The 25634-nt window shown below is 42.8% G+C and overlaps 1 protein-coding gene across 2 annotated transcripts; it reads left to right on the top strand.

Annotated features, from left to right (window-relative positions):
* Nucleotides 1-1642: 1642 nt before the first annotated feature.
* Nucleotides 1643-22381, top strand: MUC1 (mucin 1, cell surface associated). Of its 2 annotated transcripts, none has more exons than XM_087881038.1 (7): nucleotides 1643-1827; nucleotides 5473-7307; nucleotides 9884-9951; nucleotides 13474-13604; nucleotides 15698-15810; nucleotides 16425-16571; nucleotides 21761-22381. In XM_087881038.1, exons 1-7 carry the CDS (start codon nucleotides 1782-1784, stop codon nucleotides 21761-21763), a joined length of 2343 nt encoding a protein of 780 aa, XP_087737164.1. In that variant the 5' UTR covers nucleotides 1643-1781; the 3' UTR covers nucleotides 21764-22381. The 2 variants fall into 2 exon arrangements, with proteins under 2 accessions (XP_087737164.1, XP_087737163.1); XM_087881037.1 differs by having other exon boundaries at nucleotides 1651-1827; nucleotides 21583-22381.
* Nucleotides 22382-25634: the final 3253 nt, after the last annotated feature.

Below are 25634 nucleotides of genomic sequence, written 5' to 3'. Positions count from 1 at the left end.
GAGCTGCCACAAACACACACAAACACACCCTGTACTTTCTCGCGTCGTCAAGTTGGAAAAAGGAGACTTTGGAAAGTGCCACTCGTTAAATACACATTAAGTGCCCATTAAGTCCTTTTTAATGACGTTCAAGGTGTGTGCCACTTTCGAACCGTAATTTGCTAAAAAAAACAAAACAAAACACAAAACGAGCGGGTGGAGAGCCAATGGGGCTCTTTGTCTGCGGAACAACAGTCGGTCCTCGGAATTACGACGGTGGAGCAGAAGTCTCCTCGGTCTTCTTGACTGGCTGGGTCCCTCTCGATGGTTGCTTCCGATCCTAGTTGGGAATTTATGGTGTTGGGGTCCTTGACTTACGGGCTGTTCGTTTAGTGACCGTTGGAAGCTACAACGGGGGCTGGAAAAAAAAGGGGGGGTTAGGAGGGTTTTTCACACTTAACGACGGTTGCAGTGGTCATTCGAGGGATCAAAATTCAGACGCTCGGCAACTGGCGTGGACTTATGACGGCTGCATTGTCCCGGGGTCATGTGATATCCTTTTGAGATCTTTTGACAAGGCAAGTCTCCTTCCTTCCTTCCTTCCTTCCTTCCTTCCTTCCTTCCTTCCTTCCTCCCTCCCTCCCTCCGTCCCTCCCTCCTTGAACTTTCTTGCAATGGACATACTACTTAGAAATTTCCTTCCTGCCTTCCTTCTCCTCCCTCCCTCCCTTGCCAAATTCCCAGCCGCCTTCCGACCAGAGGTATCCATGAGGGAAGCCGGCTCCACTTAAGGACCCACACGGTTCGTTTAATGACCTCACGATCCGCACTAACAACCGCAACGATTCCTTTTTGTGTCCGATGAGGTTGCAAACTCGGGCAGGGTGGAGCGAAGCACCGCCTCGCTTAGCAACGGACACCGGCTTGGGTCATAAATCGAAGGATTGCCCGTATCGGGTCGTAAACCAAGGGTGACTTGGACCATCCAGAATTTTGTGGTTCCTTATCTAGATTTGTGGGTAGAGGGACCGACGGAGCCCACTCCCTACACCCATGATGACGAACCTATGGCACGCGTGCCACAGGGGGCACGCTGAGCCATATCTGTGGGCATGTGAGCGTTGCCCTAGGTCAGCTCCAGCGCACCAGCCAGCTGATTTTCGGGCCTTCTGGGCCCACTGAAAGTTGGGAAACTGGCTGTTTCCAGCCTCCAAGGGGCTGGGGAAGGCTGTTTTTGCCCTCCCCAGGCTCTAAAAAAGCCTCTGGAGCCTGGGGAGGGCAAAAAACCGGGCCTCCTTGGCTCACCAGTAACCTTTTCGTGTGCCAAAAGTGGGGGAAGCACGGGGGGGGGGAGAGGTCACATACACATGCACAGGGGGGTGCGGCTTGGGGGGCATTGAATTATGGGTGTGGGCACACACATGCACGACCCCCCTGCATTCCCCCCGCTTTTGGCACACGACAGCAAAAAGGTTAACCATCCCTGCCCTACACACACACACACACATGCATACACAAACCTAGACCAAGACACACAGACACACACACAAATAACACAACAAATTCGGACGGAAAAACCACAAAAGAAAGCAGAAAAAGGGTCAAAATTGAGAAGTCGGGGCCGGTTGCTGGTGTCAGATCTCCTTCCCTGGACCAGCCCCCGTGGGGGTGTGGCCTGCCTGCCTCTTACCTGGACTCAGGTGCCTCTGTTATATTCCTTACCCTCCCAACCTTCCCTTTTCAGTAACCCTGAAGCGAAGAGCAAGACGGAGAGATCACTAGGTTCCTCGGGAAACCGGATCATGGCTCGGATTCTCCTTCTGATCAATCTGGGCTTGGTCCTTACAGGTGAGTGGCCTGCAAAGGTGGGGGAGGGAGGGGGTAAGGGAAGGAATTGGAGGGAGGGGCTGCTAGGTGGGTAGATAGGAGGGGATCTCCCCCCCCCACAACCTGGAAAGCAGATCTGGGGACAATAGATCCCTTCTCCCTTTAACTGTCTTTTATTTTTATTTTTTTTTCTGGGTATTCTGTTCCGCTCGGTTTAAAATTAAAGCCGTCCGGGATTCCAGCGTGGGAATCCGTTCCAGATGGATGCAGAAAGATCTTGGCCACCACGAGGCAGGGCTGATTTCGAAGTCAGGAAGGGGGGTTTTTTGGGGGGGGGTAAGGAAGAGAAATTGGGGAGCCCCCCCCCCTGTTTCAACCTGGTTTTGAAAATGTCCTTCCTTGTGTGAAAACACTGCATTCTTGCTGAAGTTTTCTCCCCACCCTTTTCCTTTTAGACACGCTTAAAAGCTTTCCAGCTACTCGCCGTACCTTGTTGCTTGAAAGTGGCTAATATATATATATATATATATATATATATATATATATATATATATATATATATATATATATATATATATTAAACACCCACCCAGCTTCCTTCCCCGTCCAACCAGGCCCCCCCTTCCCTCTTACACACCTTTACCTGTGCTGCACCCATCCACCTGTCTCTAAGTGGGATCTTTTGCAAAAGACGGCAAGAGTTTTGCAAATCGTTTGGTGGGGCGAAACTTTTTCTACAATTTTCACTTTTTCGCGAAATTTGCAAGTTGTTCTGGATAAGGCTTCCCGCCTTGTGACGACACAGTCCTCGACTTAGCGACCACAATGGAGCGCCCCATCATTTCTGCCGATGAGGGGAACAACATAACTCCGATGGGTTTCGCCCCACTGGCCGCCGTAAAGGGAATCATTGTGTTTGTTAAGCGAGTCACACAGTTGTTAAGCAAATCTGGACTCCCCGCTGGCTTGGCCACCCGCAAGGTTGCGAAAGCGGATCGCGGGACACCTCCCTGGGATGATACGACGGTCGTAAATAAGAGTCGGTGGTCCAGCGCCTTGAATTTTGATCACATGACCATGGGACATGCCCAACGGTCATTAAATGTGAAAAACTTTTTTCAGTGCCGTTGTCGGTCATTAATTGAACTGTTGTAAGTCGAGAACTACCTGTATTATGTTTTTAAAATGGATTTTTTTAAAAAATGGGCTTTGGGATCAATGTGGGTTGGGCAGAGCTGAGAAATTGTGGGTTTTTTTGGGGGTGGGAATAAGACAGAATTGAAAAGGAAGCTCTGGGCGTCATCATTTTGGAGTGGGCAGGTGGCTGGACTAGATGACCTACCAGGTCCCTTCCAACTCTGTTAATCTAATCTAATCAGCAGCTGAAAATATACAATTTCTGTGGTGGAATGCAAGATAATTTTTTTTTTCACGGACGCCCGAATCAAGAATCTGCTGTCTTCCCACACAGCGTTTTAATTCCCTTTTATCTAAATTCTTGGGCACAAGATGATAACACCCCGCAAATTAAAGATGAAAGCGAACGAGACATAATTTAGCATCCGAAACTGCCCATCGGCCGAAATTTTGCTTTTCTTTGAGCTGGCACCAACGAGTAGGCGTTGTACAAAGCCTCCTGATCTGATCCGAGCTAATGATTGAACAGAAAACAGAATAGGGTACAGAATAACAGAGTTGGAAGGGACTCCGGAGGTCTTCTAGTCTGACCCCCTGCTGACACCCCCCCCCCCGAATTTTCTTTGCCGTCCATCTCATAAGAGACGATTCTGGTCAACTTACAGCCTAATATCATTCCAGTATAAAATTTGGCTACACCCAATTTAAGAGAGCAGTTTCTTCCTCCTAACTTTGGGATAGTTAGGTATTTCTACTCCAGGGGTGTAAAAATTACTCAGGGGATCCGAGTCCTTTCAAAAGTTGGTTGGGAACTTTTAAGAAGCCCGTTGCAAGCTTCAGGAAGCCCCATATCAGCTCCGTCCTGCCATATTGGCTCCCTACCTCGTAAGTCATAAAGGCGGAATAAAAATTTAATCAATCAATCAATAAAAAAATAGAGATAGACTTCCGGCTCTTTCCAGATTTGCGATCACTAAATGAAGTGTTGTAAATTGAAGACTACCATATATCATCCATCTCTCTGTCTCTATATCACCTAGACAGGTAGTCCTCGACTTAGGACCAATTTCCGTTGCTAAGCGAGAAATTTATTCGGTGAGTCTTGCCCCATTTTACGACTTCTCTGGCCACCGCCGTTAAGCGAAGTGCTGCATTTCTGAATAACCCGATTGTTCGGCGAATCTGTCTTCCCCGTTGACTTGGCTGCTCAGGCGGTCACAAAAGGGGATCGCGTCACACATACACACAGGGACGCTGCAACCGTCATAAATACGAGTGCGTCGCCAAGCTTTTGATCGTTGAGGCCGCAACGGTCGTTAGGTGAAAACAATCCTAAGTCACTTTTTTTCAGCGCCGTGGTAACTTCAATTGGTCGTTAAGTGAACGGGTTATATGTCGAGGACTTTCTGGACACAAAAAAAAAAAAAAACCAGGGGAGGAGAATTTAATTCTGGATTTGTTTCTGTCGGGAAGGCGTGCCGAGTTTGGCAGCTGTGATAAATCTGGCCGCGTTGGCTGCCTTGAACTGGCGGGAAAGTCGGAGAAACTAGAAAATGCAGGATACGTAACCAAGGAGGAAGTTACTCACAATAGCAGCCTGCGTGAACTCTGTCCTTTCCCATCTAGAAGGCTCTAAAAAAAGCACGAAATGGACAGATATATACATATACAGCAGTTCTCGATTTAAAACAATTCGCCCAGTAACCGTTCGAAGCGACGACGTCACGGAAAAAATGTGACCGTTTTCTCACACAGCGTCCCCGTGTTTTACATTTGGAGGCTGGACCACGGACTCGTATTTATGACGGTCACGTGATTCCCCCTTTTGCGACCGCCCGACAAGCCAAGTCAATAGGGGAAAGCCAGATTCACTTAACAACCGGGTGAGATTTTAAACCGCCACAGCGATTCATATAACAACGGTGGCAAAGAAGAGTCATCAAACGGGGCGAAACTCACTGAACAAATTTCTCACTTAACAACATACATGTTGGGGTTCAATTGTGGTTGTAAGTTGAGGACTATGTGCATAGGGGATATATAGATATATATAGATGATACAAAGGTAGTCCTCGACTTAACGACAGTTCATTTAATGACCATTCAAAGTTGCAACAGAGCTGGAAACAATTAAACGAATGACTATTTTTCACACTTGTGACCGTTGCAGCGTCCCCATGGGACGCTTGGCCACTGACTCGTATTTATGACGGTGGCAGTATCCTGGGGGTCTCGTGTTCCCCTTTAGTGACCTTCTGACAACCAAAGTCAATGGGGAAGCCAGATTCACTTAACAACAGGACAAGCTAACTTATCAACTGCAGTGATTCACTTAACAACTGAGGGGAAAAAAGGTCGTAAAATAGGCCAAAACTCACTTAACAACTGCCTCACTTAACAACAGAAAGTGTGTGCTCCATTTGTGGTCCTAAGTCGAGGACTGGCTGCACATGGTTTGAAACAAAAGGGAAGACTTCCTCTATAAATGGTAAGGCATTTCTGACAGCTGATTAAAATTTGTCTTTATAGTCTCTTCAGAAGAAAGTCCTACACTTGCAACCAATGAGGCAACCTCACACACCACAATGGGGACCAAAACAACAACCCCACTTGTATCCAGCATTCAGTCTACATCCGATGAGACAACCCCGCACACCCCAACGGGGACAAAAACAACAACCCCACTTGTATCCAGCATTCAGTCTACATCCGATGAGACAACCCCGCACACCCCAACGGGGACCAAAACAACAACCCCACTTGTATCCAGCATTCAGTCTACATCCGATGAGACAACCCCGCACACCCCAACGGGGACAAAAACAACAACCCCACTTGTATCCAGCATTCAGTCTACATCCGATGAGACAACCCCGCACACCCCAACGGGGACAAAAACAACAACCCCACTTGTATCCAGCATTCAGTCTACATCCGATGAGACAACCCCGCACACCCCAACGGGGACCAAAACAACAACCCCACCTGTATCCAGCATTCAGTCTACATCCGATGAGACAACCCCGCACACCCCAACGGGGACCAAAACAACAACCCCACCTGTATCCAGCATTCAGTCTACATCCGATGAGACAACCCCACACACCCCAACGGGGACCAAAACAACAACCCCACCTGTATCCAGCATTCAGTCTACATCCGATGAGACAACCCCACACACCCCAACGGGGACCAAAACAACAACCCCACCTGTATCCAGCATTCAGTCTACATCCGATGAGACAACCCCGCACTCCCTAACAGAGAACAAAACAACAACCCCACCTGTATCCAGCATTCAGTCTACATCCGATGAGACAACCCCACACACCCCAACGGGGACCAAAACAACAACCCCACCTGTATCCAGCATTCAGTCTACATCCGATGAGACAACCCCGCACTCCCTAACAGGGAACAAAACAACAACCCCACCTGTATCCAGCATTCAGTCTACATCCGATGAGACAACCCCGCACTCCCCAACGGGGACCAAAACAACAACCCCACCTGTATCCAGCATTCAGTCTACATCCGATGAGACAACCCCGCACTCCCTAACAGGGAACAAAACAACAACCCCACCTGTATCCAGCATTCAGTCTACATCCGATGAGACAACCCCGCACGCCCCAACGGGGACCAAAACAACAACCCCACCTGTACCCAGCATTCAGTCTACATCCGATGAGACAACCCCGCACTCCCCAACGGGGACCAAACCACCATCCACGCCTGTACCCAGCATTCAGTCTACATCCAATGAGACAACCCCGCACTCCCCAACGGGGACCAAACCACCATCCACGCCTGTACCCAGCATTCAGTCTACAACCGATGAGACAACCCCGCACTCCCCAACGGGGACCAAACCACCATCCCCGCCTGTACCCAGCATTCAGTCTACAACCGATGAGACAACCCCGCACTCCCCAACGGGGACCAAACCACCATCCCCGCCTGTACCCAGCATTCAGTCTACAACCGATGAGACAAACCCGCACTCCCCAACGGGGGCCAAACCACCATCCACGCCTGTACCCGGCATTCAGTCTACAACCGATGAGACAACCCCGCACTCCCCAACGGGGGCCAAACCACCAGCTAGTCCTCCAGCTACAACCAAACAGACACCCCCGCACTCCGCAACGGAGGCCATATCACCAGCCTCTCACCCGACCTCCGTGACGAGAAAGTCAACTCCACAACCACCTACTCACACTTCGTCCAGGACAACAATACGTCGTGTTCGCAGATCCATTTTTTACGTCAACTACCACATCACCAATAAAGTGTTCAATTCCAGTTTACAGGACCCCGACAGCTCTTATTATAAGGAGTTGAATAAAGACATCGGAACGATGGTGAGTATTGCAAGGCGGGGAAAATCCCTAAGTGTCGTCGTACCATTTCTACACAGTGACATTTGGGCGGGGGGAGGTGTTGTTGGAAAGGAGGATGTTATTTTGTGGCCAGCCAGGAAGTGGTGGATTTTCAATCCAGCTATGGAAAAGACCACCCACCCTTCCTCTAAATGTTCATTTAAAATTATGGCCCCCAAATGCACCAGGGGAAACCGCGACGAAGGCCAGCTTTGAGAGATGCTAATTTAGTTGGTTTAGAATGTTCTAAAACTGTGAGGCGAACCAATGGCACGTGTGCCACAGGTGGCACGCAGAACCATATCTGTGGGCACGCAAGCGTTGCCCTAGCTCAGCTCCAGCGGTGCATGCGTGCGCCAGCCATCTGATTTTTGGGCCTTCCGGGCCCACCGGAAGTCGGGAAACAGGCCGCTTCTAGCCTCCAGAGGGCCTCCGGAGGGGGGGTGGGAAGGCTGTTTTCGCCCTCCCCAGGCTCCAAGGAACCCTCTGGAGCCTGGGGAGAGCGAAAAACAGGCCTACCGGGCCCACCGGTAACCTTTTTGCCGTCGCATGCCAAAAGCGGGGGGGGAGCGCAGGGGGGGTCATGTGTCCATGCGTGGGGGGGTGTTGTGGGGGGCATTGAATTATGGCAACCCCCCCTGCGTTCCCCCCGCTTTTGGCACGCAATGGCAAAAAGGTTAGCCAACACTGTTCTAGAATTTAGTTTGACCGAAAAGAGAAATTGTCATTTCTAAATCTGTTTTGCTATCTATATTTTAACGCAACGGGGGGCAACTTTTCAGATCAGTGGACTTCAACTCCCAGAATTCCACCTGCCATCGTTCTAAATGGAATTCTGGGAGTTGAAGTCTTAAAAGTCGCCAAGTTTGGAAACTCCTGCTTTTAACCTATGCAAAATCACACGAAAGACGGCGTCGTCTTTTCCGGGGGTCGGTGAAGGGCCCGAATTTTAAACGATGGTGGGTGGGTAGAGCCCGGCTGGGGAATTCTGGGAGTTGTAGTCCACCAATCTTAAAAAGTGGCCAAGTGTTAAAATATAGTTACCTGTGTTAAAATATAGGTAACCAGGTAGATTAAAAAAAAATGACTGTTCTTTTCAGCAGAACTAAATTCGTGAACCCTTTGCTAGTAGAATCTGAAAAGCCATTTTTCAAATGCTCTTTTTTTCCAGAGATTATTTCCAAACTGGAATTGAAACGGATCAATTTTTTCCCAGATTTATTTGGGCCTTGTTTGACCTCCAAATTCTCGGGGTTTTTTTGCTGCCTTCAGACTTTCCTCATCCATCTCTGATCACCCAGCCTGAAATGGTACCCTAAACTGTGATCCCAGCCGTAGATTTGAGGAGATGCGGGGTTTGTTTCAAATCAGCGTCAGGTTTCTAGTCCTCATTGCTCCAAAATTAGCTTTGGATAAAGTAGAGGGTAAGGGCTCCCAAACGAAAAGGAGGCCTATCAATATTCTCATTTGTGGGTGGCAAAAGGACCCCTAGTACAGAAGGTAATTATTGGTACTCTCAGATTTGCAAAAATACGCACAACTTCACACAATTTTCACCTGTGTTAACGCCTGTGACAGAATCAAGGCATCCGTTGGGAAGAAGGGGAAGGATGGGAAAGAAATCGTCTAAATGAGCGTCTCTCGAAGTAAGTTGGCAATTTTAAGAGGTGAGGATTTCAACACACCATCTATTCTCAACTCCAATTCTGGGAATCGACGGCCACACGTCTTAAAGTTGCCAAGAAATACAAAATCAACATTTAAAAGTGGTGGAAAATTAGCAAAGCAGTTATGTTTTGAATGCCAAGAGATTACGTCTGTTTCTAACCCAACTTCTTCTTTTCTCTTTCTTTATTTGTTTTCTTTCTTTCTTCTCTCCCTCTTCCTTCCTTTCTTCCTCCCTCTTTCTTTCTTTCCTTCCCTCCTTCTTTCTCTTTCTTTTCTTTCTTTCTTTTCTCCCTCTTCCTTTCTTCCTCCCTCTTTCTTTCTTTCCTTCCCTCCTTCTTTCTCTTTCTTTTCTTTCTTTCTTTCTTTTTTCTTTCTTTCCCCTCTCCCTCTTTCTTTCCTTCCCTCCTTCTTTCTCTTTCTTTTCTTTCTTTCTTTTTTCTTTCCTTCCTTCCTTCCTTCCTTTGCCCCCTCCCTTCCTCCCACTTCCTTCCTTTTTTCTTTCTTTCCTTTTTTCTTTCCTTCCTTCCTCCCTCCCTCCCTCCCTCCTTCCTTTTTTCTTTCTTTTTCTTTTCTTTCTTTCTTTTTTCTTTCTTATTTTCCCCTCTCCCTCTTCCTTCCTTCCTCCCTCCCTCTTCCTTTCTTTCCTTCCCTCCTTCTTTCTTTTTCTTTTCTTTCTTTCTTTTCTCCCTCTTCCTTCCTTCCTCCCTTTCTTTCTTTCCTTCCCTCCTTCTTTCTCTTTCTTTTCTTTCTTTCCTTTTTTCTTTCCTTCCTTCCTTCCTTCCTTTGCCCCCTTCCTCCCACTTCCTTCCTTTTTTCTTTCTTTCCTTTTTTCTTTCCTTCCTTCCTCCCTCCCTCCCTCCTTCCTTTTTTCTTTCTTTTTCTTTCCACAGTATAACAACGTTTACAACTGTAGCAACTGCCAGCTGGGTTATGCAGGCTATGAAATAACCTCATTCAGGTATGGAAATAAAAAATTAAAGAGAAACTCTCGAAATTCAGGGGTCGCAGATCAAAGGCAGCTGCAGGGTTCAGCAAAATACCATGAAACCAGCTGCCCAAATAAGTTTTTTTGAGTGAGCCCTGATGGTACTCTTTCAAAAACAAAAAAAATCACCTTTCTATTTTAGCAGCACAACAGGATTTGTTGTGTCGGCCTTCTGTTTGTGACGCTTTTCATTTTGCAATGGGATTTTATTTTGTTTGTTCTCACACTGTGTTCCAACTCCTTTATCAGTAGAAGTGGGCAGAGAGGGGTGGAATTTTTCTGGTTAGGTATTAAACCTCTGCTCCGTGTAAGGAGAAAGGAAGGAAGGAAGGAAGGAAGGAAGGAAGGAAGGAAGGAAGGAAGGAAGGAAGGAAGGAAGGAAGGAAGGAAGGAAGGAATAACAGTTAGAAGGGATTCTTGGAGATCCTATACCCTTTCAGACAAATGGCTCTCCAGTCTCTTCTTAAAAGCCTCCAGCGGTGGAGAAGGAAGGAAGGAAGGAAGGAAGGAAGGAAAGAAGGAAGGAAGGAAGGAAGGAAGGAAGGAAGGAAGGAAGGAAGGAAGGAAGGAAGGAAGGAATAACAGAGCTAGAAGGGATTCTTGGAGATCCTATACCCTTTCAGACAAATGGCTCTCCAGTCTCTTCTTAAAAGCCTCCAGTGATGGAGAAGGAAGGAAGGAAGGAAGGAAGGAAGGAAGGAAGGAAAAGGAAGGAAGGAAGGAAGGAAGGAAGGAAGGAAGGAAGGAAGGAAGGAAGGAATAACAGAGCTAGAAGGGATTCTTGGAGATCCTATACCCTTTCAGACAAATGGCTCTCCAGTCTCTTCTTAAAAGCCTCCAGTGATGGAGAAGGAAGGAAGGAAGGAAGGAAGGAAGGAAGGAAGGAAGGAAGGAAGGAAGGAAGGAAGGAAGGAAGGAAGGAATAAAAGAGTTAGAAGGGATTCTTGGAGATCCTATACCCTTTCAGACAAATGGCTCTCCAGTCTCTTCTTAAAAGCCTCCAGTGATGGAGAAGGAAGGAAGGAAGGAAGGAAGGAAGGAAGGAAGGAAGGAAGGAAGGAAGGAAGGAAGGAAGGAAGGAAGGAAGGAAGGAAGGAAGGAAGGAAGGAAGGAAGGAAGGAAGGAAGGAAGGAAGGAAGGAAGGAAGGAATAACAGAGCTAGAAGGGATTCTTGGAGATCCTATACCCTTTCAGACAAATGGCTCTCCAGTCTCTTCTTAAAAGCCTCCAGTGATGGAGAAGGAAGGAAGGAAGGAAGGAAGGAAGGAAGGAAGGAAGGAAGGAAGGAAGGAAGGAAGGAAGGAAGGAAGGAAGGAAGGAATAAAAGAGTTAGAAGGGATTCTTGGAGATCCTATACCCTTTCAGACAAATGGCTCTCCGGTCTCTTCTTAAAAGCCTCCAGTGATGGAGAAGGAAGGAAGGAAGGAAGGAAGGAAGGAAGGAAAAGGAAGGAAGGAAGGAAGGAAGGAAGGAAGGAAGGAAGGAAGGAAGGAAGGAAGGAAGGAATAACAGAGCTAGAAGGGATTCTTGGAGATCCTATACTCTTTCAGACAAATGGCTCTCCGGTCTCTTCTTAAAAGCCTCCAGTGATGGAGAAGGAAGGAAGGAAGGAAGGAAGGAAGGAAGGAAGGAAAAGGAAGGAAGGAAGGAAGGAAGGAAGGAAGGAAGGAAGGAAGGAAGGAAGGAATAACAGAGCTAGAAGGGATTCTTGGAGATCCTATACTCTTTCAGACAAATGGCTCTCCAGTCTCTTCTTAAAAGCCTCCAGTGATGGAGAAGGAAGGAAGGAAGGAAGGAAGGAAGGAAGGAAGGAAAAGGAAGGAAGGAAGGAAGGAAGGAAGGAAGGAAGGAAGGAAGGAAGGAAGGAATAACAGAGCTAGAAGGGATTCTTGGAGATCCTATACCCTTTCAGACAAATGGCTCTCCAGTCTCTTCTTAAAAGCCTCCAGTGATGGAGAAGGAAGGAAGGAAGGAAGGAAGGAAGGAAGGAAGGAAGGAAGGAAGGAAGGAAGGAAGGAAGGAAGGAAGGAATAAAAGAGTTAGAAGGGATTCTTGGAGATCCTATACCCTTTCAGACAAATGGCTCTCCAGTCTCTTCTTAAAAGCCTCCAGTGATGGAGAAGGAAGGAAGGAAGGAAGGAAGGAAGGAAGGAAGGAAGGAAGGAAGGAAGGAAGGAAGGAAGGAAGGAAGGAATAAAAGAGTTAGAAGGGATTCTTGGAGATCCTATACCCTTTCAGACAAATGGCTCTCCGGTCTCTTCTTAAAAGCCTCCAGTGATGGAGAAGGAAGGAAGGAAGGAAGGAAGGAAGGAAGGAAGGAAGGAAAAGGAAGGAAGGAAGGAAGGAAGGAAGGAAGGAAGGAAGGAAGGAAGGAAGGAAGGAAGGAAGGAATAACAGAGCTAGAAGGGATTCTTGGAGATCCTATACTCTTTCAGACAAATGGCTCTCCGGTCTCTTCTTAAAAGCCTCCAGTGATGGAGAAGGAAGGAAGGAAGGAAGGAAGGAAGGAAGGAAAGGGAGGAAGGAGGGAGGAAAGAAAGAAATAAATAAAAAGAAAGAAAGAAAGAAAGAAAGAAAAGAAAGAAAGAAGAGGAAAGGAAGAGAGGAGGGAGGAAAGAAAGAAATAAAAAGAAAGAGAAAGAAAGAAGAGGAAAGGAAGGAAGGAGGGAGGAAAGAAAGAAAGAAATAAAAAGAAAGAGAAAGAAAGAAAGAAAGAAAGAAAGAGAGGGAGGGAGGGAAGGAAGGAAAAAAGAAAGAGAAAGAAAGAGAAAAGGAAAGAAGGAAGAAAAGAAAGAAAGGGAAGGAGGGAGGGAGGAAAGAAATAAAGAGAAAGAAACAAAGAAAGAGAAAGAAAGAGAACGAGAAATAAACAAAGGAAGGAAGGAAGGGAAGGAAGGAAAAAAGAAAGAGAGAGAGAAAGAAAAGGAAAGAAGGAAGAAAAGAAAAAAAGAGGAAAGGAAAGAAGGAAGGAAGGAAAGAAAGAAAGAAAGTGGCAAGAGAGGAAAGATTTAGGACAAAAGCTATCTATTTAGATAGATAGCTAAATCAATTATTAAGAAATAATAACCATAATGTTTACAATAATATTCATTACATTGATATTATTATTATTATTATTATTAATAATAATAATAATAATAATAATATTTGCATGCCTATTTTAACAATCTTTAGTCCTTCTCTTATATTTCCATGTTTCTAACTTCTGTTTTTATTGGCTAGCCGTCGATAAAATGAATCCCATGTTAAAACAATATTCCGTTTCTTCCTTTTCCTTAATTTGAAGTGTTAGTCTATCCATTTCTGCACATTCTAATATTTTTTTTAAAATTACGTTTTCATCTGTAGGGATTTTTTTTTCACTTTTAAATTTGTTGTGCAAATACAACTCTTGGCTGCAGTTAACACATGTAAAATCAGATATGTATTCCCCTTATTATACTTTTTCCGGTAAGATGCCCAACAAAAATATTTCTTAACTTTCTTTTCTTTTAGTCAAGGTTCGGTGGCAGTGAAATCAAAATTATTTTTCGAAAGAACAAATAATTCAGAAAGCGAGGTCGAGGAATTGCTGAGAACGGCAGCATCCGAATCCATGGCAGGCCTAATAATAAGCAAAGTGGAAGGTAATACATTTGTAAACGGAGGATGGCGAATTTAAACAAAACATACAAGTTGTCCTTGGAGTGGTGCGGTGGCCTAGAGGTGGAATTCCAGCCTCACAATCAGGAGGCTGTGAGTTCGATCCTAGGTAGAGGCAGATATTTCTCTTTCTCTGGGCACAATGAGATTATCTGCTGAACAAAACTCCGCCCTGGCAACAGGAAAGGCATCCGGCCATTCAAACACTCTGCTAGCTCCCTTCAGTTGCCCGGATTCCACCCCGCAAGGGATTTATGGGGTCGTTAAAAGAGGATGATACAAGTTGTCCTTGCCTTATGGAGGTTCATTTAGTGTGTCCCTGGGATCACGCAATCCCCTTTTTGCAACCTTCTGACAAGCAATGGGGAAGCCCGTTTCGCTGAACAACCGTGTTGCTAACTTAACAACTGAAGTGACTCACTTAACAGCGGTGGCAAGGAAGGTCACAAAACGAGGCAAAACTCACTTCACAAGTGTCTCGCTTAACAGCAGAAATTTGGGGCTCAGTGATGGTCGTAAGTTAAGGACTACCTGTATACACTTTCCTCTCTTAATATTATTAACTTATTAAAAGAATGGGATGGGATGGGATGGAAGGGAAGGGAAGGGAAAGGAGGGGAAATAGAAGAAAAAACGAGAGAAGAGAAACGAGAAGAGAGAATGCAGAATAGAATAGAATGGAATGGAATGGAATAAAATAGAAAATAGAATAGAATAGGATAGGAATAGAGAAGAGAAGAGAAAAGAGGAGAAGAGAAGAGAAGAGAAGAGAAGAGAAATATAGAAGAGAAAAGAGGAGAATATAGAATATAACAGAATACAGAATAGAATAGAAAATAAAGAATAGAGAATAGAATAGAATAGAATAGAATAGAATAGAATAGAATAGAATAGAATAGAATTTATAATATAGAATAGAATAGAAATATAGAATTTACAATATAGAATAGAAATATAGAATTTACAGTTTAGAACAGAGTAGAGTAGAGTAGAATAGAATAGAATAGAATTATAGAATTTATAATATAGAATAGAATAGACATATAGAATTTACAATATAGAATTTACAATTTAGAATAGAGTAGAATAGAATAGAATAGAATAGAAATATAGCATTTACAATTTAGAACAGAGTAGAGTAGAGTAGAGTAGAGTAGAGTAGAGTAGAGTAGAATAGAATAGAGTAGAGTAGAATAGAATAGAATAGAATAGAATAGAGTAGAATAGAATAGAATAGAATAGAAATATAGCATTTACAATTTAGAACAGAGTAGAGTAGAGTAGAGTAGAGTAGAGTAGAGTAGAATAGAATAGAATAGAATAGAATAGAATAGAATAGAATAGAATAGAATAGAATAGAATATAGAATATAGAATATAGAATATAACAGAATAGAGAATAGAAAATAGAAAATAGAGAAGAGGAGAATAGAGAATAGAATAGAATAGAATAGAATAGAATAGAATAGAATAGAATAGAATAGAATAGAATAGAATAGAATTTATAATATAGAATAGAATAGAAATATAGAATTTACAATATAGAATAGAAATATAGAATTTACAATTTAGAACAGAGTAGAGTAGAGTAGAACAGAATAGAATAGAACAGAATTATAGAATTTATAATATAGAATAGAATAGAAATATAGAATTTACAATATAGAATTTACAATTTAGAATAGAGTAGAATAGAATAGAATAGAAATATAGCATTTACAATTTAGAACAGAGTAGAGTAGAGTAGAGTAGAGTAGAATAGAATAGAACAGAACAGAACAGAACAGAACAGAACAGAACAGAATAGAATAGAATAGAAAATATAGAATAGAATAGAATAGAATAGAATAGAATAGAATAGAATAGAATAGAATAGAATAAACAGAGTTGGAAGGGACCTTGGGGGTCTTCTAGTCCAACCCCCTGCTCAGGCATTCAAAACTTCTGGAGGTTATCAGATTGCTCAAAAAAAAACACAGCACGCTAGAACCGTAACTCATGTTGTTTTCTCGCCGTCTCCCTGCACGATTTCCACGCAAACCTGATTTTTTCCCCCTCCATTATTTTCTTCTTTTCAGTGAGTACCAACCCCATCACCTCATCCTCGGAGACGGTCCCAGGCTGGGGTATCGCTCTACTCGTCCTGGTCTGCATCCTCGTATTTGTCCTGCTCCTCGCCCTTTTGTGGCTGGTGAGTCCCTGTTTTGGGGGCGGGGCCTAGGGGGGTCCCCACTTACAACGGTCGTGTTTTGAAAAACGTCCCTAAATCTGCACCGTTGCAACTTCGGTTCCGAAACGAACGGTCGTAAATCGAGGGCTACCTTACCTTACAACCGCCATTGAGCCCATCCTGCCTGCGGTTAAGCGAGACACGTGTTAAAACGAGCCTCACCCCATCTTACGACCTTGCTTGCCGCCATCGTTAAGCGAATCACGGCACAGCGGATAAGTTAATCCCCCGGTTGTTAAGTGAATCCGGCTTCCCCCTTGACTTGGCTTGTCAGAAGGTCGCAAAAAGGAGATCGTGTGACACACACACACACACACGCACACAGGATGCTGCGACCGTCGTAAAAGTGAATCGGCCTGCCGAGCCTCCGAATTTTGATCAGGGCAGAGAGGCCGCAAAGGTCGTAACTGTGAAAAACGGTCGTATGTTGCTTTTTTCCCCCCAGCGTCGTTGTAACTTTGAACGGTCACTAAACGAATTGTTGTAAATTCAAGACTATCCGTAGTTATTTTCAGAAGGCCATTCGTGATTCCCCCCACCCCCATTAACTGTTTTCCTCCTGCGCTCTATCGCAGCTCATCTACTACTGCCGACGGAAGCACCGGGGAAGCATGGAACTGCTGAGTAGCCGGGATTCGTACCACCCCATGAATGAGTACCCCACATACCAGACCCACGGCCGCTTCGTGGCCCCCGGCAACAAGCAAAACCCTTACGACGAGGTAAGAGTGCCGTGCGTAAACCCCGAACCAGAAGCCGTGGGGAAAACGGAGACCCGTCCCAAACCATATTCTTGGATTAAGAAAATAGATCTGCTGAACAAAACTCCGCCCTGGCAACAGGAAAAGCATCCGGCCAGTAAAACACTCTGCTAGCTCTGTTCAGTTGTCCAGACACCAGCCCGCAAGGGATTATGGGGGTCGTTAAATGATAGTGATGATAAGGGGTGCCCGTGGTGGGTCACACCTTCGCCACCTTGAGATGGGGCAGAGGGTCTGCCCTCCAACTGGTGGGAAAGGCGCAGAGGCCAGGACAACTGCAGGAACTAGAGGTTACAGCCGCCGTGGATGGGCTAGCAAAACTTTCTTTCTTTCTTTCTTTCTTTCTTTCTTTCTTTTCTTTTCTTTCTTTCTTCCTTTCTTTCTTCCTTTCTTTTTCCTTCTTTCTTTCCTTTTCCATCTCTTTTTCTTTTCTTCTTTATCTAACTTGATTTATTTTTATCTTTCTTTTCTTTCTTCCTCCTTCCTTCCGTCTTTCTTTCCTCCGTCATCCTTTCCGTCGTTCTGTCAGTTCTTTCTTTTCTCTCTGTCTCTTTTTCCTTCCCTTCCCTTTTTCCTTCCCTTCTTTATCTAACTTGGTTTGTCTTTCTTTTTTTCTTTTCTTTCTTTCTTTCTCTTCCTCCCTCCCTCCCTCCCTTCCATCTCTTTCCCCCTTCCCTTCTTTTCCCTTCCCTCTTTTCCTTCTTGATCTAACTCGATTTGTCCGTCCGTCCTTCCTTTTTCTTCCTTTCCTTCTTTTCTCCTTTCCTTCTTTCTTCCTTCCTTCCTTCCTCTTTCCTCTTCTCTTCCTTTTCCTTCCCGTTTTCCTTTCCTTTTTATCTAACTTGATTTGTCTTTCTCCTTTCTCCTTTCTTTCTTTCTTTTTCTTTCTTTCTTTCTTTCTTTCTTTCTTCCTTCCTTCCTTCCTTTCTTTTTCCTTCTTTCTTTCCTTTTCCATCTCTTTTTCTTTTCTTCTTTATCTAACTTGATTTATTTTTATCTTTCTTTTCTTTCTTTCTCCTTCCTTCTCTCCCTCCCTCCCTCCCTCTCTTTTCTTTTTCTTTCCCCCTTCCCTTGGCCCTCCTCTTCCTTCCAGACCCCAGACCCCGAGAATCTTCAGGGCACCTACTACCCCCAGGCTGAACTGATGCCCAGCTGAGTGGTGCCATCTCTCTCCAGCCTGGCAGAGGTGGCAGGGGAGGGGAGCCCGGCCTGGATCCTCTGCAGCCGGCCAGTGGCGGGGCCAATCTAAGCCGAACTGGCCCCATCCGTGCCATTACGTGCTTGATTGAGCTCCGTAAACATTGGCGCCCGTGCAAATATTCAGCTCAGCTCCGCTCAGCTCCCGCCCCAGATTTCCAAGAGGGACTTTCCCAGACTGGCAGAGGGTTTGTTTGCCCTTGGTTATTGGGGGCAGGGTGGGTGGGGGGGCACACATGAGGCCTTCAGCTGGCCCGGCTGTTTCCCCCCCCCTCCCTCTCCTCGTGACCCAACAGTGTTTACACACCACATCGAAGCATCTGGAGGTTGCCTAAACTTTTCAACACAACAGTTGCCTTAAATTCTCACGCAGGGTTGGGGGTATGGTGGGGGGGGGGGAAGGGGGAAAGAAGGGGAGGAAATCTCAAGGAGAGAAGCCCAAGCAGGTTTCTAGTTCTCATTGGGAAATTCAGAAAGGTCCCCCTCCCTCCTTTTTTTTCTTTTTTTCTTTTTTTCTTTTTTTAAGCCTCCTGAGAGAGAAGTCCAAAGGAGAGCAAAGTTGGACGAGGAGTGGTTTCCTGGTTTTTTATGAGGAAATTAATTTTGTTCAATAGATAGCTTTTGTCTGAAATCTTTCCCTCCCTCCCACTTCTTTCTTTCTTTCTCTCTCTTTCTTTCTTTCTTTCTTTCTTTTTCATTCTCTTCCTTCCTTCCTTTCTTTTTTTCATTCTTTTCTTTCCTTCCTTTTCTTTCTTTCTTTCTTTATCATTCTCTTCCTTCCTTCCTTTCTTTTTTTCATTCTTTTCCTTACTTCCTTCCTTTTCTTTCTTTCTTTATCATTCTCTTCCTTCCTTCCTTTCTTTTTTTCATTCTTTTCCTTCCTTTTCTTTCTTTCTTTCTTTCTTTCTTTTTCATTCTCTTCCTTCCTTCCTTTCTTTTTTTCATTCTTTTCCTTCCTTCCTTCCTTTTCTTTCTTTCTTTATCATTCTCTTCCTTCCTTCCTTCCTTTTTTTCATTCTTATCCTTCCTTCCTTTTCTTTTTCTTTCTTTTTCATTCTTTTCCTTCCTTTCTCCTTCCTTTCCTTCTTTCTTCTTATTCTTTTCCTTCCTTCCTTTTCTTTCTTTCTTCTTTCTTTTTTATTCTTTTCCTCTCTTCCTTCCTTCCTTTTCTTTCATTCTTTTTCATTCTTTTCCTTCCTTTCTCCTTCCTTTCCTTCTTTCTTCTTTCTTTTTTATTCTTTTTCTTCCTTCCTCTTTCTTTCTTTCTTTTGTTCTTTCTTCTCTTTCTTCTCCTTCCTTCCTTCCTTTCATCCATACCTCCCTTCTTCATCCCTCCCTCCCTCCATTTCCTTCCTTCCACCCATCCTCTTTCTTTCTTTCTTTCTTTCTTTCTTTCTTCTACTTCCTTCTGCCCTCCATCCCCTCTCTTCCCTCCATTTCCTTCCTGCCTGTCTGCGTGCCTTCTAACTTTTGGTAGTTCCCCATTTGATCATCCATTGTACGAGCCAGGGGTTGGACTAGAAGACCTCCAAGGTCCCTTCCAAGCCTTACAATCCTAAAGCATGTTTTATGTTCTTCCTTCCTTCCTTCCTTCCTTCCTTCCTTCCTTCCTTCCTTCCTTCCTTCCTTCCTTTTCTTCCTTCCTTCCTTCCCTTCCTTCCTTCCTTTTCTTTCTTCCTTCCTTCCCTTCCTTCCTTCCTTTTCTTCCTTCCTTCCTTTCTTTCCTTCCTTTTCTTCCTTCCTTCCTTCCTTCCTTCTTCCTTCCTTCCTTCCTTCCTTTTCTTCCTTCCTTCCTTCCTTCCCTTCCTTCCTTCCCTCATTCCTTCTTTCCTTTCCTTCCTTCCTTTTCTTCCTTCCTCCATCCCTTTCTTCTTCATCCCTCCCTCCTTCCATTTCCTTCTTTCCTTTCTCCCTCCCTTCCTCCCTCCCTCCCTCTTGAGTCTTAGCCAAGGGCTGCTTGTGAATAGAAAGCAACCCCAAAAATATCTCAAACCAATTTTGTTTTTCTCCCCCTCCCTCCGAGTTACCTTTCCCCCCCACCTGCGATAAACTCCACCTCCCTCTCCTTCCCCCCCTCCTCCTCCCCCTTGTTTCTCCACCTACAGCATTGGAGCAATCTTTTATAATATGCAAACCGGTATATTTGCTTTCGGTTGATTATTATGTAAAAAAAAATATGCATTTGACCAATTCAGTTTTCTAACTGTTGGAAAACAGAGTCCTTCGTGGCTTCTCCAGGCTGTTTAAACATTGCCACACCTTGCCAGAGAATTTGGGACGTTTTATTTACTTTTCGTGTATTTATTTAATCCTTCCTTCCTTATTTATTTTATATAAATAACTGAAGCGGCCATTTCTGCCCTATCGCGTACCATCAACGTGATATTTTTTTTTTCCCCCTGCACTTTCTGCAAACAGCTTGGGACCAAAGGCACAGCAGGCAGGCAGGCAGGCAGGGAAGGATGGGCTTTGTAATCCGGGCTTTCCCACCTTCCCCCAAGCCAGGATTTCTAGAATAAGCCAGAAACGGTGATTTCTAAGCCATCAATCGAGTCTCCCCACCACCACCACCAAGTTTGCAAAATGCAGCGACGGCCTTCGGGCGAACAGCAAAATCCGCCAGATAACTTCAATTCCCAGAATTATTATTATTATTTTTTTGGAAAAGTTTTTTTATTTTTTTAAACATTAACACATAAAATACATCTTTTTAGAGCAAGGATTTGATCCGGTATAAAGTCAATACAATTATTACTCACATTCCCTCAACCGATTTTGTTCCAAATTTTATCCATTTACATCTTTAAAAAAAAGAAAGAAAAATCTTATTCTAAACATTTATCATTCTACTCTGTCACCCTAAATTCTAGACAATTATTTCCAAATAGGCATCATTCCAAATCTTAGTCATTTTAACAATCAATATTTTTTTTTTTAATTTTGATTTATATGCCGCCCTTCTCCGGAGACTCAGGGCGGCTTACAATGCGTTAAGCAATAGCCTTCATACTTTTGTATATTTTATACAAAGTCAGCTTATTGCCCCCACAAACTGGGTCCTCATTATATTTTATACATAATACATATTTTATTATACATATTTCATATGTATAATTATTATACATATTTCATATGTATTCCTCATTTCTAAGACCCGTTACATCGAATCTATATTGTACCTCTCTTAAATGGCAGCTAGTAATACCCATAATCTTGACAGAGAATATTTTCCTCCTCTCTTAATCGTTTCTAAATCAATCAACATTTCCATCTCAAATTTGTCACTCCCAAAATACTTTAATTTGAAGTCTAATATTTGTTTTGTTTTATTTGTTCTATTAGAATATGTATTAATATGTAACTGGTTCGTAATTTAAGTAGCTATTTCCCAACAGTGTTTCCCGCCACGATTCCCAGAAATCTTAATGAGGGCCAGATTACAGATTAACAGAGGTGGAAGGGACCTTAGAGGTCATCTAGTCCAACCCGCTTCCCAAGCAAGAGATCCTACACCGTTTCTGACAGATGGCAGTCCCATCTCTTCTTGAAATCCTCCCAGTGATGAAGCTCCCACAACTTCGAGTGGGATTTGGACTAGCGTGAAAGCAGGGGGTGCAGCCCCCACTCACTCAACCCAACTTGGGTTTAGAGTAATGTGTGAACCGTCAAATACCCGGATGGAGATTGAGGCCAGGGTGGGAGGTTGGGGGGTGGGGGGTGTGAGACAGCTGCAAATCGGGGGACCCCTCCAATCTCTCTTCTGCTTCTTCCTTAGGGGCACCCCAAAAACGGCACAAAGCCTTTCTCTTATACCAACCCTGCCATGGCCAACGAGGAACTGTAGGGGGCGCTCTTCCTACAGCCGGACTTTGGAGGGGGAGGGGTATGAATTGGAAAAAAAAAATTGAACTTCGGCACTTAAAGTTCTTTTTTTTTTTTTCCTTTTGGACCAGTGAAAAAGTGGGGCGATTTTATTATTTTTTTTGCGGGAGAAGGGCTTCCGAAGAGTTGCTCCTCCGTTGACCAGGAACAGAATTACGGATGGGTAGTGGTGATGAAGAAGAAATTCGTTGCCCTTCCTAGACACTGAGGACTAGAAACTTGGAGTGACCAAGCTGGGAGATTTTACTTCCAAAAAAAAAAAAATCATCTCCGGGCCCGGTGGAACTCCCCGCCATGAGCATCTCGACAGGAAGTCAAAGCGACGAACTCTCTTCATGGCGTCTTTACTTACGGGCAGACTATTTTGCTTGATTAATTTATGGCCCATTTATTAATTTATGGAGACGGTACTGGGAAGTTTCGTAGCTGGAGAAGAAGGCCGCTAACTACGTCTCCGGAGAAAGAGAAGAAGAATCGAAGGCGGGATTTTTTTTTTTTTTTTTTAAGGGTTCGCTCTGCGAGGCGTCGATTTTGGACGTAAAAGAGAGGAAGGAGAGATTCTGGCCTTCCCCGTTTCTTTCTTGCCCTCTCTCTTGAAAAAAAAAAAATCAAACTAAAAAAAAGAAAGAATTCCCGAGAAGCCAACTTTTGGAGACATGAAGGAATGGAATAAATGAAATTTTAAATTTCAATTTGTATCGCGTGTTTTTCTTTCTCCAAATGTGCCTTCCTAAATTGTTCATCGGAATGTAAATAAATAGGAAACAAAAACACTCGCCTCTCCGGCATCGCAGAACCCTGAAAGTGGGAAGGGGCCCTTAGAGGTCATCTAGAATGAAGGAATAGAGTAGAATAGAGTAGAGTAGAGTAGAGTAAAATAAAATAGAATGGAATGAATAAAATGTAAAATATAGAATAGAATAGAATAGAATAGAATAGAATAGAATAGAATAGAATAGAATAGAATAGAATAGAATAGAAAATATGGAATGGAACATAATAGAATAGAATGTAAAATATAGAATAGAATAATGGAATGAAGGAATAGAGTAGAGTAGAATAGAGTAAAATAGAATGGAATGGAATAGAATAAAATGTAAAATATAGAATAGAATGGAATGGAATGGAATGCAATGCAATGGAATAGAATGTAAAATATAGAATAGAATAATGGAATGAAGGAATAGAGTAGAGTAGAATAGAATAGAATAGAATGGAATAGAATAGAATGTAAAATATAGAATAGAATATAAAATATAGACTAGAATAGACTAGAATAGACTAGAATAGAATAGAAAATATGGAATGGAACAGAATAGAATAGAATGTAAAATATAGAATAGAATAATGGAATGAAGGAATAGAGTAGAGTAGAATAGAATAGAATAGAATGGAATAGAATAGAATGTAAAATATAGAATAGAATAGAATAGAATAGAATAGAATAGAATAGAATAGAATAGAAAGAATAGAAAGAATAGAATAGAAAGAATAGAATAGAATAGAATAGAAAGAATAGAATAGAATAGAATAGAATAGAATAGAATAGAATAGAATAGAATAGAATAGAATAGAATAGGATTCTATCTATTCAGCAAACTGAGAATCGACACAATATGTACCTAGAGTTAAAATTCCCTCCCTTTGTTATGGCGCAACTTCATTTCCAATCTACGGATGTAAAAAAAAAAAAAGTATTTTGGAAGAACTAAGGCCTCCATTTTGCATTTTTTAAAATTGTTTTAAAACAAACAAATAGTGCCACTCATTTGAATAAATTTATTCGGCTGGTAATAAAGAAGACGGGACCCCTTCTGTTAGGTTCGATGGAGAATTGGACTCTGGAAAGTTTGAGCTGTAATTTTCCAGGGACAAGGAATATTGGATATCCGGAAGCGCCTTGAGGACTAGAAACTTGCTTTAAAGGCAGGGAGAAAGCATTGCCCGAAGGTTGATTGATTTATTTTTTTTCCCCCACCGATTCTTCTGCTGGGTATATACAGTATATACTTCTAGGAAATGGTTCAAGTGACACAAAGGGAGAGAAGCATAACAAGCTGTTTGCCGATTGATTGTCGGGCTTTTGTGGGAAATGTTTAGCTATTGTGGCCTAAAGAAAAGATAAGCCACTTTTAAAAACCCAAGACAAACAAGGTTTGGCTCAAGCAGACTTTTAAGCTCTTGAGGGCTGGTGAGGTTTAAGAAAGAGGAAACAAAACACCCCAAAAACCAACGTCTTTGCCAACAGAGTGGCCAATGCAACACAAACAAACAACATTTTTTAAACCACAACAACGTAAAACCACAATCAAGAGAAACGAAGCTTGAAAACCTGGAAGAAATTCAGCTTCAAAGAAAACCGTCGTTCTGCTTGTTAGAGCAAAACAGAAAAACACAGCCTCAAACAGATTCAGATGACAAATGGACAGAGAGTTGGAATTTAATTTAATTAATTTAATTTAATTTAATTTAATTTAATTTAATTTAATTTAATTTAATTTAATTTAATTTAATTTAATTTAATTTAATTTAATTTAATTTAATTAATTTAATTTAATTTAATTTAATTTAATTTAATTTAATTTAATTTAATTTAATTTATATGCTGCCCCTCTCCGAAGATTCAGGGCAGCTGCCCCTCTTACACCTCCACTTACAACCTCCACTTACAACAAGTTCATTGAGTGGCCGTCCAAAGTTACAACGGCCCTGAAAAAAGACTTACTTTTTTCAGACTTACGACAGTTGCAAGAATTAGAATTAGAATAGAATAGAATAGAATAGAAATGAATAGAATAGAATAGAATAGAATAAGAATTAGAATGAAATAGAAATAGAAATAGAAATAAGAATTAGAATAGAATAGAATAGAATAGAATAGAATAGAATAGAATAGAATAGAAATAGAAATGAATAGAATTAGAATTAGAATTAGAATTAGAATAAAATAGAATAGAATAAGAATTAGAATAAAATAGAAATAGAAATAAGAATTAGAATTAAAATAGAATAGAATAGAAATAGAAATAGAAATGAATAGAATTAGAATTAGAATAGAATAGAATAGAATAAGAATTAGAATAAAATAGAAATAGAAATAAGAATTAGAATAGAATAGAATAGAATAGAATAGAATAGAATAGAATAGAATAGAATAGAATAGAATAGAATAAAATAACAGAGTTGGAAGGGACCTTAGAGGTCTTCTAGTCCAACCCCCTGCTTAGGCAGCAAACTCTACACCACTTCAGACAAACGGGTTAGCAAATATCTTTTTAATTGTTTAATTAAAATGTAATGAATTGTGCCGTGACCAAATTAGTCAATTTAATCCATTGTAATGTAATCAAGAAATCTAAATACATTTTAATAAGTAATCCTTGGGGAGAAACTGGCTCCCAGAAATTCTTCTGAAATACAGTAGTTTTGTGGTGTGGGTGTGTGTTTTTTTTTTCCTCTAAACCTTGGAACCAGAAGCTTGCCAAGCACCTTGTAGGGAGAGAAAAATGAGGAAATGCAATTCAATGTTTGAATTAGGTCAGAAAAAAAAAAAAATGGAAAAGAAGGAGGAAAGAACGAACGAGGTTGGCTCGGCTTCAACTGCACCAAAAGTCAGCCCGTGTCGGTGATGCGGTGAGCGGAGAAAGAAACCCAAGAAATAAACGGAACTAAAAAGAAATAAATAAAATATTTGTGTTTTCCTCTTTTCGTGCTGCTTCGGGGCCGAGAAGATGGAGCTGCGTTCGTTTAATTCCTGGAGGCGTAGACTCGTGAGATGTGAAAGCCAGGAGGGGGGACACGAGTGGTCATTTAGACCAACCCCTTGCTAAACGTCACTCTTGTAAAAACCGCTGTGAACAGGGAGTCCACGCCGTACGACCACAACGGAACCCCAAGCGAGACATTCGTTCAGTGACTTTTGTCCCCGATCTTTCTTGCCGCGGT

Source organism: Pantherophis guttatus, chromosome 18 (assembly GCF_059756535.1).
Source record: "Pantherophis guttatus breed Tessera chromosome 18, ASM5975653v1, whole genome shotgun sequence".
In the NCBI taxonomy this organism is placed as follows: domain Eukaryota; kingdom Metazoa; phylum Chordata; class Lepidosauria; order Squamata; family Colubridae; genus Pantherophis; species Pantherophis guttatus.
The sequence above is the reverse complement of the archived record's forward strand: the minus strand, read 5'-3'. Positions and strand labels throughout refer to the sequence as shown.

What these genes read in the sequence shown, in the direction of transcription:
- MUC1 (XM_087881037.1), top strand. Translation starts at nt 1,782, where the DNA reads ATGGCTCGGATTCTCCTTCTGATCAATCTGGGCTTGGTCCTTACAG. An exon ending in TATGAAATAACCTCATTCAG is followed by an intron (nt 9,952 to 13,473) that starts GTATGGAAATAA and finishes CTTTTCTTTTAG; the next exon opens with TCAAGGTTCGGTGGCAGTGA. An exon ending in AGCAAAACCCTTACGACGAG is followed by an intron (nt 16,572 to 21,582) that starts GTAAGAGTGCCG and finishes CTTCTTCCTTAG; the next exon opens with GGGCACCCCAAAAACGGCAC.